Genomic DNA, 17,352 nt, shown 5'->3' with positions numbered 1-17,352 from the left:
CAGCATTGGGTAGAACGAAGTTCTGCGACTCAAGTTCCACGCTTGTAAGATAACTGATCAGGTTTCATTTTCATCATCAGCTAAATATATTGGAACATTTGTGTCTAACGCGGGATGCCCCACTTTTTCAGCATGTTGGTACTAACGTGTGTCACCATCCATCTCTATCCCTCTACTTCACAAAGCAACACGCACACACACACACACGCACTGACACTCAAACAAATATACACATACATGTACATGTACATGTACGCACAAGCGCTCTCTTGTTCTGTTTACTAATAATGCTAGGTAAATCGGATATTGAGTTAAACCAGTGCAGTGGTGAATTTCGAACTGTTACTTCACAGAAGTAATACCATCATGAATGATTTGTGCGACTAGAGAGTGCGTACCGTGAATTATGCACACACGTGTGTGTAGGGTGGATGTACATATCCATTAACACTTTACAACACCCCAATGTAGAAATATCTCTCCTACTGGAGCTTAGCAATATATAATACTCCTTCGAAGTAATTATTTCTTGTATAATAAATTCATGATAGGGCTGGAGACTCAAACATACTGCGTTATCCACCTCTGCAGCAAAGCCACCACCCATGTACATGTATCAGGGAGCAAATGCAGCTCCGACAGCAGCTGGAGATGAGTAGATCAGACCCCGAAGAATGTGTTGAAAGTGGGCAGCAGACCAGTGGCCAATATCCTTCTACGTCCAAGCCGGACTTAACATCGTGTCAGGCCATGCAAGAGCATACGGCATTGGCCCAGGAATTGTTTTTAAAGGTCTACCGTTCTACTGATCTCTTCAAAATCCTAGTAGTGAGCTGCGGGTGGGTGGGGTGGGGTGTCACCCGTGATAGTACTGATCTCGACCAAGTACAACAGTCGCTTGGCTTTGGCTTGAGGCTGAGTTCGTTCCGAGTGCGCCACATTACACCAACTGTGCAACAGCTCTGTTTCTGCAGAGCGAGTGTACACCGCCGCGCCATGATAGATGGTTCTCGATTTTTGAAGGCACAGTCATGTTCAAGGGACCATTCGGAGTAGTGAACTGCCTGAAAAGAGAAAAAAACCGCCAGATCCACCAGGACTCGAAACCATGACCTTGCTTCTCATGAGCAATCCTCAATCCACTGAGCCATGGGACCAGGCTGAACTTAGAAGGCGCTCCACTCCAAAGGCAGCTCACAAGACGAGTGAAAAACTTGTCAGCGCCTTCTACGTTTCGCCTGGTCCCATAGCTCAGTAGTTCTCTTTTCAGGCAGTTCATTTCCCCGACTGAATTCTACCTACATGTACATGTAGAGGTGTTCATCCACCCTGGCAAGAAGTTTCCCAGGAGCACAGCATAAGGCCTAATTTCACGTCATGCATGTATTTAAATTCAACCCATCCATCTGCCCAATTCTAAAAGGTCTCCCATACCTGAAGCCATACATGTAAAAAGCAACATAAAATTCCCTGGGAGTCATTATTCCCTGGGAGTCATTATTCCCTGGGAGTCATTATTCCCTGGGAGTCATTTTTCCCTGGGAGTCATTATTCCCTGGGAGTCATTCGAGAGAACGCGAACACACGTGTGTTTTTAATACCACTAGTCATCCACTAAGCCTTGCACATCTATTAGCAGATATCCACGATCAGTATTTAAGACTCGGTGACGGTCTTTTATCTTTAAAAACTTGTTTCGCAGCTTGTACGAGCGCCAAGTTTCTCCCGTTCTTATTCGCAATTCGCAATGGCGCAGACGGACGCAACAATGTTGGGTGGCTGGAGCCATCCGCCCCAGGAAGCTGATGCATACATCCAGGCCATTTGTGATAAAGTAAGCGTCTTAGAAGATGGCATAATATGCTGTTCCCGGTTCCAGTCCGCAGCCTAGCCACAAATTTGTGCTCCCTCGTTCTGGCTTTCTGAATGGATGAATTTTCACACATCAAAGTAGTCGGTCCAGTACTAGATTGAAATTAAAGAAAAGTTTAGTTTGAATTGCTTTCGCCTAGCCGAGTAGTCTACTGCTGCATCTTTTCCATGATCAGTCCTAGCGCATCACCTGCGTACATAACATGTTACATGTGTCTGTGACGGGTTTGTCTGAAGCATTCTTTTGTGCAGTCGTGTTTCTAAATGGCTGCGTGCTTATTAGACAGTGGATCTGAAGTCTAATTACAACTCCCTGTTCTTGCTGTTGTCAGGTGGAGAAGAAGGTTGCGACGGGCATCAACGTTGAGAAATTCCTGATGTTCCACGCTACACTCTACATATCGCAGGTTGTTTCTGGAATGAACTATCGGATAAAGGTAAGCAGTCTGTTCCCTATTAGCAACTTCACGCAGCGCTACAAATCCGTCAAACTGGTATTTTTGTGTTATTTAATAGAGCGTTAAAAGTGTAATGGCTATTTTGTGCACAGCACACTGCGAGGTTAGCTCAAACGTTTGACCCAATTTTCACAAGGCTAACAAGCACAGAGTGGGTGTTGATAGAGGTATACTAATTTCAATAACTATTCAACACTTGATAAGTACTAGCAGACTGCAATACAGCCTGTAAGGTTAAGTTTTATCACAACCATAAAGACAATGTGAAGAAGAGGTTGGTGCGACTTCGGCGATAGTTGGGGAAGTGTGTGTTGCTCCCTGCATGGGAGCTAGTGGTTTTCCTGCCGACTTGAATTCTCACTTGACTGACTCACGACTGCCATCCAGAGCACACGAGGAGAAGTCCATCGAACCGTCCATGCGGCAAACCTGCAAGAAACCACCACTCCCTGCTCAATACACAGTGTTTCGGGGAATTCACCCATCATCAGTTGAGCTTGAGTAGGCTGAGGAAGAGTGTGCCTGAGGAGCACCACTTGTATAATGCTCTCCAGGCACAAACATCACCAGGGATACAAACTTACAGAGACGCTCCGTTTCCAGCGCGACAAACACCTCGTGAACACTATATAGCAGCGTGTGTCAGTGTTGCTCATGGAGGTGCTGAACAAGCGCTGAGGACCGTTGGCCATTAACACCGATGTTGCCTCCAAACCATCTAATTCGCAAGCCCGCTCTGGGGGCAACACTGTGAAGAAGAGGTTGGTGCGACTTCGGCGATAGTTGGAGAAGTGTGTGTTGCTCCCTACATGGGAACTCGTGGCCTGGCACGAGGAAAGCACCATGGATGTGGAAAATGGGATTTCGGGCTTTGGCCTCTGGTTGGTGGATCTGATCTATCCTTCCCCCACCGTTTAGGAGGCGCATCTGACGCCTGACCATGGAGTGGTGGCGTCCCTCGGAGGCGAAAAATTGATTCTTGACGTGTCCTGTACGCGAACCGTTCGATTGTTTTGCAGTAAAAAGACTGTGTTTCATAAGACGGAACGTAACGATTCACCTTTGAATACACAAAATATAAAACATTATTGGTGTGTGTTTGTGTGTGTGTGTGTGTGTGTGTTTGTGCGTGTGTGTGTGTGTGTGAGTGTACTTGTGTGTGTGTGTGTGTTGTGTGCGAGTATTTGTGTGCGTGTGTTCCTTTGCGTGTGTGTATGTGTATGTGAGTGTGTATCTGTGTGTGTGTGTGTGAATCCGCAAAATAATCCTTCTAACATGCAGGTTCGGATCAGCGAGGAGTCTCAGATTCGCATTCAAGTGTACCAGCCTCTTGGAGAAACTGCACCCGAACTAACGGCTGTCGGTCAAGACGGTCCTCTGAACAATCATCCTTTCTAAACTACCCTACACTCACTCAATTTACGTACTTATTTTTTTACGAGCATACGAGCTTGTACATGCACATGTGCGCACATACTAACACAATTTTCTGCACTAGGTTGTTAAAATAGACTTTGACAACGCGAGGCCTTTCTCTCTTTCACTCGTCATCATTTTGTTGCGAAATTCCGTTCGACTATGATTTACGCATGTTGTTGTATTTGGTTCTTGTCTCGTAGAGTCCAGTGTCAGATGTCATTTATTTCCTCCGTGGTCTGGATGTCTTGGTATTAGTCATGTTTTCTGTACGTATTATTCCCTGATTGGTCGTCCCGATTTGTCGTCGCTCTATTACTGCTTGTTCTTTGTTGTTTCTTGTTGTCTTTTCCGGTGTGTATTTTTACTTTGTCTTTCGTGTCACCTTAGTTTTGGTCCTTGTGCCCTTTTCGTTTATAGAAGAAGTCAACAACTCTACCAAGTTGTTTGCATTGTTGTGTGGCAGGAGCCAGGGGAGAAGGCAATACTATTTCAATTTGGTTGCCCGTTTGACATGTGATGTACATGTATAATAAAACAAATGCAAAAGACAATACCATGCTTGTGAGACAGAGACTAGGGTAAACTGTTTTGTGATCGGTCTGATTTACTCACTTTCTACCGCATGTGGAGCTGCATCTTGCTTTTTATCCCTGAGAGGGTGGACTGGTGTCAATGCTACAGATGCGTAAAAAATAGATAAGATTATAACCGAAGCCCACGAGCACCGCAAGACTTGTTCAAAATGAATTCTTCAACGTCTTTTCGATGCAATCACAACTATTCCAGTGGGTTAGGCAAAGACCATGATTGAGATACATTGTACAAGAGGTAACTAGTTCAAGTTTTGTCTGGGAGCGATTTTTTCAGCCGTGCTGCTACCCACAGTGTGCTGGGAACTTGTGGCCAGGCACAAGGGGTACATGAATGTGGCTAATGGGGTCTTTCATGGCACTTGTGCTAGTGGTTGTGAGACTTATCCACTCACCTCCACCGTTAGGCGCTTCATCTGCCGCTAGTGTTTATCGGGTGTTAGGGGCCGTCGTGAGTTCTCGTCGGGAACGGACCCGATAATTTACTTTTTTAATGAGCGTGGGATCCCAGTGTTGCTTTGTGGTAAATTCTGTTGGTAGCTGCTCTCCACAATCGTCCCCATTTGGGCAACACAAGATGTTTGGTGCTGGTGGCATTGACTTTGCTCGTGCCGTGAACCTCTCAAGTCAGTTCACGGCAATCGCCCATCACCTTTCCCCTCCCAAGGGAAGATGCCTGCGATAACCCGCCATACAGGGGACGAACCCCACTGATAACAAAAATCAACGATAAAGTGTTCATTTGTGACCTGTATATGGCACCAGAATTGCAGCCAAGATAGGGCAGGAAGTGCACGGACTATAATAGTAACAACTTTGCAGAGGAAAGTACAAAAGGCATCGCCAAAACTTAAAGCATTTGTTATTATTTTGTGTGTACATGTACATGTACATGTACACTATGTCTGCAAAAGTACATGTATATTCGTACCCAGCATCCAGTCTGTAGGGCTAAAAAGGGGATGCTTACATGCAAGAATAACCCATTCCACATGTAAACGTATGAGCTGTGCATTCTGCTAATGTAGGGAGATATCTGTAACAAACTGGAATTCCGGAACCATCTTATTACCATGAAATCTAGTGAGAACCAAAAAACTTTATAAAAAATCAACTCACGCATTTTGATAACTGCAATCATTGATATAAACTGAATCGATATTTATGCACTATACCTCAATTACTTTACTCATGCCATGTAAACGGTGGAGATGTCGATTCAGCTTTTCTTGTTGAGTGAGGTTATCAAAATTATTCTCCTACCAGCTTTAAAAAAATGATTTTGAAGTCATGACCGTAATGTTCCTGTTTGTTCCTGTTTATTAAATCCAACTGGCTGTGGCAAAAATCTTTACTTATGAGGAACATATAGTTACATGTACACACCACGTACCCTAAGCCAAGTGACTGCTCCTTCTTTTTTTCCTTCTTTTTTCACAGCTCGCGTGAGACTCGGCTAGAAGCCAGGTTTTCCGAATCCGTAGGAACGCCACGACCCTTCTCTGCTGCGTGCCAATTCTGTAAGCCCGTGTATGTATCAACCCATTGAAGAGTGTGAGGCTATTGAGCTGCTTAATTTTACTGTGTCCAACGTTACTATGATAAATATAATTTACTTTCGAAGTATTTACATGCACATGCCCATGTATTTCCACCATTAACTGCAGCGTCTAAATCATGAAAAGGGTTCTCGTAGCTAATGACAATTAACCTGTGGATTTCATTTGCAAAAACAACGTCAATACAATGTAGAACTACTACTTCTGTTTTAATGAGTTTCTATGTTTCTACTTGATCTGCATGCTTGTTTTTCTCCATAACACGTAAGTAAACAGAAGTAGGCCAACAACAGGAATCAGGCCCCCCGAAAATGGCCAAATAAATCCGCCTAAAATCCACAATAGCAGCCAAATGATGTGTTCAGAGAGGCGCACTTTCGCCGACTTTGGTTCCATTTCAAAGACAGATTGCCTAAATTTATGCACTGGAGCAACACAGTTATAGTGTGAGTTACAAATGCATGGAAAAAAGAAAAATCATTTGGCAGATGATGGCCAAAGGCTGAAACATTTGAAACGGTACTCCTGTTTTCTATTTCTGCTGCGCGGTGTGACACAGACTCTAACGTAAACATAGCAGAGAGAATCAAAAAACTAAGTTGAAAAAGGGTAGTCCTCTAAATGCTAGATGATTAGTTCATTCATTTATTCGTTTTTTAGTGAAAAAGGAACAAGAAAAGAACATCGTGAGATGGTGGGTGACAAGGATATTGTGACGATAGATGGCCTTCATTTCGTGAAACTCAAAGGTCCATTGGCTCTGGTCTTCAAATCAGTAAGTGGTTCCGAATCATCTCCCGTTCTGATAGTGAATTCAACGATAATTTCGCACAGAGCGTTGATTTGAACCTTTGCACCAACAGATAAAAGACAAGACAGGATAGTTTAAGGACTCTAACATTTGAAATTAATACGCAGTAACACAAGAACGACAAGCACCTCCATTGACTGCATGGATTCTACAGAACGACAGACACATTATTAAAAATTCGTACCTTGACACAATATGTGTTGACGACATAATATTCAGTGGCACCAGAAACAACAGTGTAGATGGTGGGAGTAAACATGCTGAAATCCTGTTTTCCGTTCACCTTCTTCGCAACTTCCTCTCGAATCTGCAGCAGCACAAAATATATAAGTCCAGGGTTATTCACAAACTGTGAGTGATATTGGACGGAAGTTGGGAAAATACTTAGGCAGTGTCCACAATCAACAAGTGGATTGAGGTGCGGAAAAAACGCTCCTCGGCACCCAGAGAACCCTCTAGTTCTCTTACCCTGGACAACGTTCCATTTTAAATAACAGGAGAAGTGAGAATTGAGACGAATCGTACAACAACAACATCAACAACAACTACAACAACTACAACAATAACATAAACACCAACAACGACAACAACAACGACAACAACAACAACAACAACAACGACAACAACAACAACAACAACAACAACAACAACAACAACAACAACAACAACAACAACAACAACAAAAACGACAACAACAACAACAACAACAACATAACAACGACAACAACAACAACAACAACAACAACATAACAACGACAACAACAACAACAAATACAACAACAACAGCAGCAGCAACAACAACAACAACAACAACCTCCATTCTTTTTAACCTTTCCCCTCCTCCGGCACATTCCCGTCACGATGGAAGTCAGCCACTGTCATCCCAGTGCACAAAAATAAAGGCGACAGGAACAACCCGTCTAATTTCCGACCAATAGGCCTTATGCACATTGTACAGATGCACGAAATCCCGTATAATCTTGTAGAATCCCGTAGACCCGGTTGGGTGTTGAATGTGCAGGACCCTATTGTGTTTACTGCTATTTCCACTATGAAATGGGCCATGAAGGCATTTCATACGAAATCTTTTTCCGGCAGAGATCTAGCTAGTCGTTAGTTCAATCCCAAAGTGAAGAAGGCTTGAAAAGTGATCGTTTGCCATGAATTGTGAGGCTAAATGGGTCAAACGCGCATGTATAGCACACAATGAACACCCAACCGGGTATGTACACACCTACGGCCATAGTACAGAACTTCGTACATCTGTACAATGTGCATAAGGACTATCTCCCTCCTGTCCTGTGTCCCCAAACTGCTAGAGAGAATAGTGTACGACCGCTTGTATGGCCATCTCTCCCCTCTTCTTTACCCCGCACAATCTGGCTTCCGTCGTAAGGACAACACATCCCTGCAATTGTTCCGCATAATCCAAGACCTCTGCTCCCTAAAAGACCAGCGGCAGGTCTCCTGCATCTGTTTCTTCGACCTCTCCAAGGCCTTCGACACCGTGTGGCACAAGGGCCTGATCGCCCAACTTCGTGCCCATGGTGTCTCCGGCTCCCTACTCGCCTGGATAACCAGCTACCTATTGGACCAAAATCAGTGCGTCACAGTGAATGGAACCTTAACTGACCCCGAGTCTGGGATATGCGGAGCGCCCCAGGGCTCCATTTTAGGTCCCCTGCTCTTCTTCACATACGTTAATGACCTCCCCTATGCAATTCCCAATATTTCTTTGTTTGCCGATGATACCACTGTCCTTGCTTCCTCCCCATCTCACGCCACCCTGTACCCCAAAGTTCAAACCTGTATCAACGACATTGTTCGCTGGATGAGCGCTCGGTACCTCAAGCCAAATGTGACCAAAACTGAGCTCCTCCGTTTTTCCCCTCCCAGAAATCCAGTGCCAATCTTCCACTTTCCCGATGATCCCGGTCACCCTATCTCTGTAGCGCCCCACCATAAACACCTTGGCATTGTCATAGATTCCGCCCTCTCCTGGTCTCACCATGCTGATCATGTCTCGTCCAAAGTATGCCGATCTGTCGGCATAATATCAAGACACTTGTCCCATTTTCCCCAAAATTGCCGGATTAATTTTTATAAATCATACATTCTTCCCCTCTTCACGTAAGGCTTCCCTGCCTGGTCCACCATTAACCTAAACCACATAGGTCAATTAGAAGTTCTCCATCGCCGTATACTGCGCATCACATTTTGTACTGATCGTTATATCTCAAATCTAGACTTGTATGCTGCTGCATCCACTACCACTCTGCAACACTACCTTGATGCTTCCAAGTGCACCCTTGCACATTCAATGTTTCTTGACCAGCACCCTCCTCATTTACAGTCCCTTAATTGATTTGAGTCAGGTGGCACCACCCGAAGCTGCGTTCGTCTATCCTATACGTAAATTCCCCTTTCCTTTCCTCCTACTCCACGTGGCTCCAACTGCCTCCCAGTGTTAGACCAGCTCCAGATATGCCCCAATTCCTTACCCTCGTCAGAAAGCACTTCAGTATCTCCCAGTAAACAAAATCACAGTCACCACTTCCGCTGCATAGCTCGCTGAGCATCCCATTCCTTTGTAAGTTGCTAATCCCTTCCCACTTTGTGTACGTACTCTTCATTTCTTTTCTTTTTCTCTTCTTCCGTGGTTGGTCTCACCCTCTCCTCAATTCAATTGACTGTCTTGACATGCCACGAGGTGCAGAAATAAGTAAATAAATAAATAAAATAAATAACAACAACAACCACAACAACAAGAACAACAACAACAACAACAACAAAAACAACAACAATAACAATAACAACAAAAACAAAAACAACAACAACAACAACAACAGCAACAACAACAACAACAACAACAACAACAACAACAACAACAACAACAACAACAACAACAACAACAACAACAACAACAACAAGGTCAATAAAAAGGGCAACAACAGCAACATCACCACCACCATCACCACCACCACCACCACCAACAACCACAACAACAAAACAACAACAACAACAACAACAACAACAACAACAACCACCACCACAACAACAACAACAGCAACTCGCAACAATGATGGCACGTACTCTAATTCCCTTCGACATTAGATGATTGCTGACGATCACACAGGGAACACCCAGAATCCTATTTTAATGGACTTTTTATGTAGGTTGGAGGCTTTATTCAATTGACACTTGCCATAAAGATTAAAAGTGAATAGTACAGCCTGGTCGATAGTGAGAAACTATGGGACCAGGACGTGGATTCACCAAACTGTGGCCTGTTTGACGGAACGAATTGGGCGGCACCCTTTTCGAGGACGATAGAGTCTCTTGGGAATGCCAAAGTAAATTCATTAATATAATACGAAACTAGGTGAGCCAATTAAATTATGGTGAAAAAGGAGGACGAAGTGTTACAAGTTATGACTAACTGTCCATCAACGTCGCCAGATCTTATACAGTCAGAGTGCGACAAAATGCACAAAACTGACAAAGGAGTACTGAGACATTCGGCGAACTGACACCTAGCTCCAACACTTCTCCAAGGCACAAACCAACAACCTTCCAACTTGCAAGGTTCAGGTTCGGAAAAGTCCAAGAGGGGAAAGAAAGCGCAATGAAGAAGTGCAGGAGCTACGCATCACGGCAACAAAGAATCACCACAACAAAATGCAGACTTTTGACTATTGATACCTGGCTGTGTATCTCCGAGTCTAAGATACATCAATTGCTATATACTGCTCGTATGCCTTCTTTTTGATGGCTGCTGTGCCTAAATTAGCTTATGTCAAAATTTGCCCACTACAGAACGCTCTGACTAAATATAATAGGATCATGCCTATGGGCAATACATCCATCCATGACCGTCCATACCAGGTAGAGTGATTACAGTGTGTGATTACTATTCGTGTTAGAACGAAATAGCACAATCATTTATATTTCACAGAAACGGGTTGGCTTACTTGTCTGCAATAGCCTTTAACAGTGTCGTCAGCCTCAGCAAGAAGTATACCGGATTCCATGCTGTTGATTTAGAGCGCGAACAAGGAGAAGCACTGTTCAGGAGAGAGGAGAGTGTTGTGAAACGAGCTATCCATTGCCGCTAAATTTATAGGCACGACTGGTGTTGATGCTCAGTATGACTTGTCCAGTTGCGTAGATTTACATCGATTGCAGACTGTTAGCGGAATGGAGGAAAACACGTAGCTCAAAGGATTACTAAAAAAGGTCTTGTATAAGGTGAAGGTGTCACACAGCGCTCGTCGAGAATCGTTGTTTAAGTGACACAGTTACATGTACATGTATGTTCTCTTGTAGCTCAAGAATTGTACTTCCATGCCCCCTTCCCATCCACATGATGATTGCCAACAGAAGATTCTTGTTGTGCAGATGTCGTGTGTTCTTGTCTGGTAATAACCTGATGCGGTCAATAACCATTCCATTCTGTTCCCGGGGTATCAGCTTTGCGCTGATCTTATTCACTGGAACTACATGTACAATCACAGTTCGAGGATTGCTTGTGTTGGAGTTGTGGATTGTACAAAAACCTTTGACGTTGGCAGTATTATTCCCAGTTCGGAGTTAAGAGTATAAATAACCAACGTTCCGACAAGATTCTCAGTACATTGTATTTCTCGCCGGCAGAGCGCAGCGAGATAGGCGAGAAATGATTTCTCGCGAGACATTTTCAGTTGTAAATATGGCATCTGGTGCGTTCTTTATTGTCGCTCCTTTTCTTGACTTCTTCACTTCAGTCAGTTTTGAGTCTCACCAGTGTCCCTGCCCTCCCACCCTTCATTTCTGCGCATATTATCATTGCATTGTTTATCACTTTTTGCCCTGATGTGCTTGCCATGCCTACATGATGCCTAATCGCCATTGGGGATATACATGTACACCCGGTTTATGTGGCAAGGAAACACAACATCTGCACAACATGTACAAAAATGTACTGCGCGTGTTCCACTGCTTGGCAAAGAGGGTGATAAACACCACATCTGCCTGACGCCAAGGGGGGTACTACTAAGTTATACCAGTATGCTGTACTTGTGAATGCACAGTGCTTGCGAGTATCGTCATGTACTTCAGTACATGTGACTTGGATAAGAAAGGTGAGAACAGCTGAGGCTCCCTTTGTACTTTTGACAGGGTATCTTGTTTCGTAAAACGATCCGAGCCTGTCATCTCCTTCTGACAAAATATTCATAAATATATTGCCAACGAAACATGTAAGTCTTTTTTATCTGCTTCTGAATGCCATTACCGGCACAATTGGAACCTTGAATACTGTTCGTGAACCAAAATTCCGATCTATGTCCGCCAAACCACATACAAAATTCATGTTATTGTACATGTAGTAGAGGGGCAGTGATCAGTGATCACTGAGTGGTCACGGGTGCGAAGACTAGTAATAGGCCTTTCACACGACGAGAATATGTCACGGCTTCTCGGCCTCGCGAGAGGCTCACCAAGGACGCGACGGTGATCATCGATCTATTTCAAGTCTGAGTCGAAAACCCATAGCCTGCGACATCATAGCCCGCAACTACCTGGACCCCTGTTTGTGCGTTTTCGGTTTCGCGTTTCATGAACTGGATTGTATGCGCTGTGACTGCAGATCATGAACTGGCTTGTACAATCGTGTACTTTGTTGTATGCGCTGTGTCTGCAGAGCTAGACGTCGTGTCGAATATCATGCCGTGCATAGTAGAACCATAGCATAGTGCAATTGCGAGCACGTAGCGTCGTGTGATAAGGCTATCAAAGGGCTATAAAACGTGAAGTCGAGCGGTGCAAAGTAGGACACAATCTTTCGAAGCTTTCTGTCTTCTCAGTCAAGTTTTTCGTCTTGCAAGGAACGATCAAGATGAGCATTGGACCTGTTCTGGGAGACGACACGTTGATCCCCTCAAAATGGTCGTCTCCAAGACCTGCCACTGACGATGTTCAGGGGCTCTGTAACCGAGTAAGTTCATATTGGCTTCGCAATAGACCCACATAATATTATAATATCTTCTTTCCTCTTACTTGTAGAATATGTTGGTGACTATATGTTGTGACAATTTAGTGGCACGCAGAATTATCGAAGACCAATAGTTTAAAAAATATGGAATTGCCTTCCACCCAAGATTACCGTTATAGATTCTGTTTCAGAATTTCGAATAATCGGCGCGGGGACAATAACTTTAATAACGCACTAAGCAGAATCAGCGAAGCGGACATTGGACGTAGTCATGAACAAAAATAAAAGATGGATCAAAAAAGTTAAATCAAAAAGTTTCCGAACACGTTTTCTAGAGACATTCATCAGGGAAAATACGACTCAATACTGAAATCTAGCAATACACAACGATATATACGTGGAAGAGTACGAAATGCAGTATGTGAAAATAAAATACAAGAGAAGTGTGAACTAATAACAGGGGTGGGCAGGTGAGAAATAATATCAATGTGAGACCCAGAGAGGGTGAAGTGTAAGGAGTTCGCGCATGGGTATGTGGGTGGGTGTATGTGTGTGTGAATGCTAAGAGAATACTAGTAGTTTAAGTTTAATGACATTTTCTGCCTGGATGCATAGATTGGGGTTAAGTTTCCGAATGAAAACAGCTTCCAATACTTAGTCTTTAAGTTCACTAAACCTACGAACACGGCAAAAAACTGTGGAACAAGAGTCATCAGAAATTGAACGGCACTGACTGTTGGACAGCAGGTGTTTCTTTATAGTGGATCTCTTTCCAGTATCATCACCCTCACCTTGCATCTGTCCACTGTTGGCCTCAACATCCTCGTCCTGCTCTCTATAACTGCCAGTACCTTCATCGTCCGTGGTCTGCCGATCCTCATCCTCCGTCAATATTGTTGTCAAGTCCGTTGCGCTTCTGGTCCATGACCATTGGTGGAATTCATTCGTGTTGATCGAGTCATGCTGCGTGTTATTGGTCGATGTGTTTCGGGTTGGTTATCATCTGGGCTGTCTGTTAATCGTGTAGTCTCCTCAGGTAAAAGTTGGCGTCGAGTCATTTGGCCCAGAATCTGCGAAAACCAGGCTTAGGGTGAACATAATTTTTTTGAGAAAGTGATGTTTTGTAAAAAGGTTGTGTCGCGTGGACGATCGAGTGCAGTGAAGTGGAACCAGAGAGAATCTCGCTTGTTTGAAGAAGTAGCAGTCATGGCAGGAAAGGTTTCAGCAGTCAGGGAAGTCAAAGGGCTTCCGGTAGAATATTCACTGCTACTCCTCTAGTCACAACGAGGAGTTTTTGAGCTGATCCAACGGATTCCATCTCCTACACTCAGGGATGGCGAAATTTCTGCGCTAGCTGCTGCTTGCGGAAAATGGTGAAGAAATCGTCTCCAGTTAGAGTCGTGATGGCGATAGCGAGGAAAACCTGGACGACATCGATCCAGCCAATCGTAGTTCGGAGATACTAGCTGTTTCTGGGCCTCACGCAAAGGGAACACGCGCAGCAAAGCTCATACGTTTGCAGCAAGTTCACGAGGAAAAGGCTTGAAGCGCAGTGTGAAAACTGTTTTGAATTGAAGTCCTTGGCGATGAAGTGCTACTGAGTGAATGACAGGTGAATGAGCGAGCAGATCGAGAGGCCCCCACTCGAGACTTCCTCGCTGGACAGCTAGCTGCAAGGGATTGTACGGCGTGCTGATATCAATTTTCACTTGGTGGTCATCACCAAAGCAGATACTGCAGCATGCCAGCACACTTTGCGCCTACTATGAACAGTGGAACAGTTTGAAAGGCTGTGTTATTGTTTGTTTCTGACCAGTTGTACTAGATTCACCCTTCAAAAGGTGCCATGTCAACTGGAGTCGGGTTTCCTTGTGGTGTGTAGCGCCAGAGAATGCCAGTACATGTATTCAGCCCCAGAATGTGCTGAGTGAGGAGCAAACAAAGTATTCATGCAGAACTCTGCATGGCCACTACAGGCTGCTGCACCATGGGCCACAACCGGCCCACAAGCCTGCCCCTACATGTACATGTACATGCATGTACATGCCTACCTTGTCATGTCACCTAAACAAAAAATCATCCATGGCTCTTCCTTCAGTCTGGTGGATCTCTCTTCATTTCTTTCCTGTGATAACAATTTTGTGTTTCTTTTGGATTTTTTAACACAATCCCCTGGTGTGTTTTATTATTATTATTATTATTATGAAATGACCCAAAGGCAATATGCCTATCGAGGGGTTCATTTGATTGAAAGAACAGTAGGTGTAGATGTACATGTATGTACAAAGACAAGCAGGGATTGATGAGGAGAGAAATGGGGAAAATCAACTTCAAGGTGGCGGAATTCCGTTGATTGCATAAGCATGGACAGCTGTAAATTTCCGGAGGGCAGCTTTGAACTTATAGACCGAGGCTTCCGATGTTAGACTGGGGGTAAACAGTTTCATAGAATAGCAGGTCGGAACATGAAGAGAGACTTAGACAATGATTTAAACTTGGGAAGAATGATTTTATTTGGTCGTCGCTCACTATTCGTAATCTTGAAATGGAAATCAGCAAGGTAATCACGATGATGAAAAACATATCTGTGAAAAGTAGTGAGACTGATGATTTGACGACGATAGGCTAGTGACTCTAGGGAGCATTTAGAATTTAAGACAGATTTGGAAGAAGTGTAATCAAATGCAATTTTTTTCTGTTTCAGTAGAGCTCTAGCAAACCTTGCCTGTAGTTGATAAAGAGTGGTTTCTTATTAGATCCAAACGACCACACAAGATGAGCAAACGATTTCATAGCGGTGGACCGGGACCTGTTATGGGAGGTGGAACGTTAACCCCTTCAAAATGGTCATCTCCAAGACCTGCCACTGCCGATGTTCAGAAGCTCTGTGACGACGTAAGTGCATATGAGCTTCGTAATAAACCCACTAATTTCTTCATCCCTCTCACCTGTACATGTATGTGATCACTTGGTAACACATAGCATCACCCACAATCATCCAAGACGAAGACTGTGTAAATGAATGTATCATCGCACGCAATAGTTCCTGGGCTGTTTGCAGCTTCTAGATTGAATATCCTCGATTTGATCTGTTTGTTTCACTCACAGGTCCGAAGTATGGTCCAGGAGGCCTACAACGGCAACAAACCTTTCCATGACTTTACCGCCACGTCATTCATCAGTCAAGACATCGAGAATGGTCGTATCGTACGCGCTAAGGTACGATCTGTACATAGTTGAATGCAGTATTATGCGGGCAATAGTTTAATTCTGCGAATTAAAGTAAAAACAACGACAATAAAAACAACAACAAGAAAAAACACAGGAAAAACCACAACAACAACAATGGTATTATGTTGATCTTAGTGCCCGGCTTCATTATTCTCAGCTGTGTACGGGCATCCCTGCTTGAGGGTTTGGAAGGGTCTACACAAGTCCGGTATAACTTTAGCTGCTTGTTGGCCAGATTTATCCAGCTTCGCAAATGATGGAGCGCAGACTACGGTTTTATGGCCTTTATCAGTGGTATCACGGATGACCACCCACATGTAGATCTACATATATCTAGGCCGTTACCGCCTGCTGGGCTTGGAATCCTGGAATACATACACTGTACAGTCGGCATGGTTGATTGCTGGCCAGACTTGCAATCTTTGATCTCAGGCGACGGTTTGTCGTCTTATCCTTGTAAATAGATTAGGATACGGCTGTCCGTGTGGTTCCTATCAGAGGTGATAATACCGTGCTTGCTAGACGGTGAGGCTATGAACAGTGTATTGTTGTTGTTGTTTGTTTATTTAGAGTCGAAGAACAAACAGGCAAATACGCCTAATTACAATATATAGTGTGATAATGTTGCCTTTGACTCTTACATGTCCCCCAGGTGTGCATCAATCCACTTGCTGAAATTCGGCTTCAAGTAAAGAGAACACAAGCAAAGGACATGCCCTACCATGAAGTAGCCGAGGCATTCTGTGATGGCAACCTGCAAGAGGGCCCTGAGTAACTGGTGCTGGGCGACTCCTTTCTCTATGTGCTTCTATTCCAATCGGATATCTTTACCTCTCTTCAGTCTACACGTTATGTTGTGCCGACGTGGGTATTGCTGCCGGCTTTTGCTTTAGCATACGTTTTAAAAATATTGCGTTTTCGCCTTTTGTGTACCTCTTATTGCTTGCTAGTGGGTTCGATATTACACAATTGTCAAATTCACACCTCCCCCTTATGACTTTCTTGACTGTGTTAACTCTACCTACCAGCTAAGCAGACAAAAGAACTGTATGGGCCATGAAGAGGCTTTGAAACTCCTAATATAAACTGCATGTCCTTAGTACACATGTATGCTCCAGCTCGGAAACGCTGAGTGGAAAAGCTATAGTTGAACACGCACCACGACACACTAAAATGCAATTGAAGTGACTAGCAAAACCGGAGACAGCGTCGGAGCTGGACCGTATAGAGAACACAGAATCCATGTACATGTGTATGTAGGTACATGAGTAAGGGTATATTTGCAACCATGCAAACAGTTTTACACGGTTCAAGTGATGGCCACAGCCGTTGGATTTTACTTTTCTTCCCTTGGGTAGGAGTAAAGTAATGCATCACATCGTTACAATAATTGAGTTCCATAAAGATTCACATGCAACTCAATCACTGGATGCGTTGCAGC

The 17,352-nt window shown here is 44.0% G+C and overlaps 2 protein-coding genes and 1 long non-coding RNA gene across 4 annotated transcripts; 2 read left to right on the top strand and 1 right to left on the bottom strand.

The window, feature by feature from the left end:
- The first annotated feature begins 1,702 nt into the window (after nt 1-1,702).
- LOC135823496 (stefin-C-like) lies at nt 1,703-4,245 on the top strand. The gene is made up of 3 exons (XM_065336339.1): nt 1,703-1,834; nt 2,205-2,309; nt 3,612-4,245. The coding sequence occupies exons 1-3, from the start codon at nt 1,748-1,750 to the stop codon at nt 3,726-3,728; spliced, it is 309 nt and encodes a 102-aa protein (XP_065192411.1). The 5' UTR covers nt 1,703-1,747; the 3' UTR covers nt 3,729-4,245.
- A 2,013-nt stretch (nt 4,246-6,258) lies between these two features.
- LOC135822768 (uncharacterized) lies at nt 6,259-10,828 on the bottom strand. Its single transcript, XR_010554539.1, has 3 exons — nt 10,681-10,828; nt 6,894-7,016; nt 6,259-6,747 (listed from the first exon to the last, which is right to left on the bottom strand). It is a non-coding gene; the product is annotated as an uncharacterized LOC135822768 (long non-coding RNA).
- A 1,709-nt stretch (nt 10,829-12,537) lies between these two features.
- Nucleotides 12,538-16,843, top strand: LOC135822767 (uncharacterized). Of its 2 annotated transcripts, none has more exons than XM_065335595.1 (3): nt 12,538-12,683; nt 15,789-15,899; nt 16,564-16,843. In XM_065335595.1, the coding sequence occupies exons 1-3, from the start codon at nt 12,585-12,587 to the stop codon at nt 16,684-16,686; spliced, it is 333 nt and encodes a 110-aa protein (XP_065191667.1). In that variant the 5' UTR covers nt 12,538-12,584; the 3' UTR covers nt 16,687-16,843. The 2 variants fall into 2 exon arrangements, with proteins under 2 accessions (XP_065191667.1, XP_065191666.1); XM_065335594.1 differs by lacking the exon at nt 12,538-12,683 and adding an exon at nt 15,424-15,575.
- The last annotated feature ends 509 nt before the right edge of the window (nt 16,844-17,352 follow it).

The sequence above is a fragment of the Sycon ciliatum genome, chromosome 8 (assembly GCF_964019385.1).
Source record: "Sycon ciliatum chromosome 8, ocSycCili1.1, whole genome shotgun sequence".
NCBI lineage: Eukaryota > Metazoa > Porifera > Calcarea > Leucosolenida > Sycettidae > Sycon > Sycon ciliatum.
This window is presented reverse-complemented; position numbering and strand designations above follow the sequence as displayed.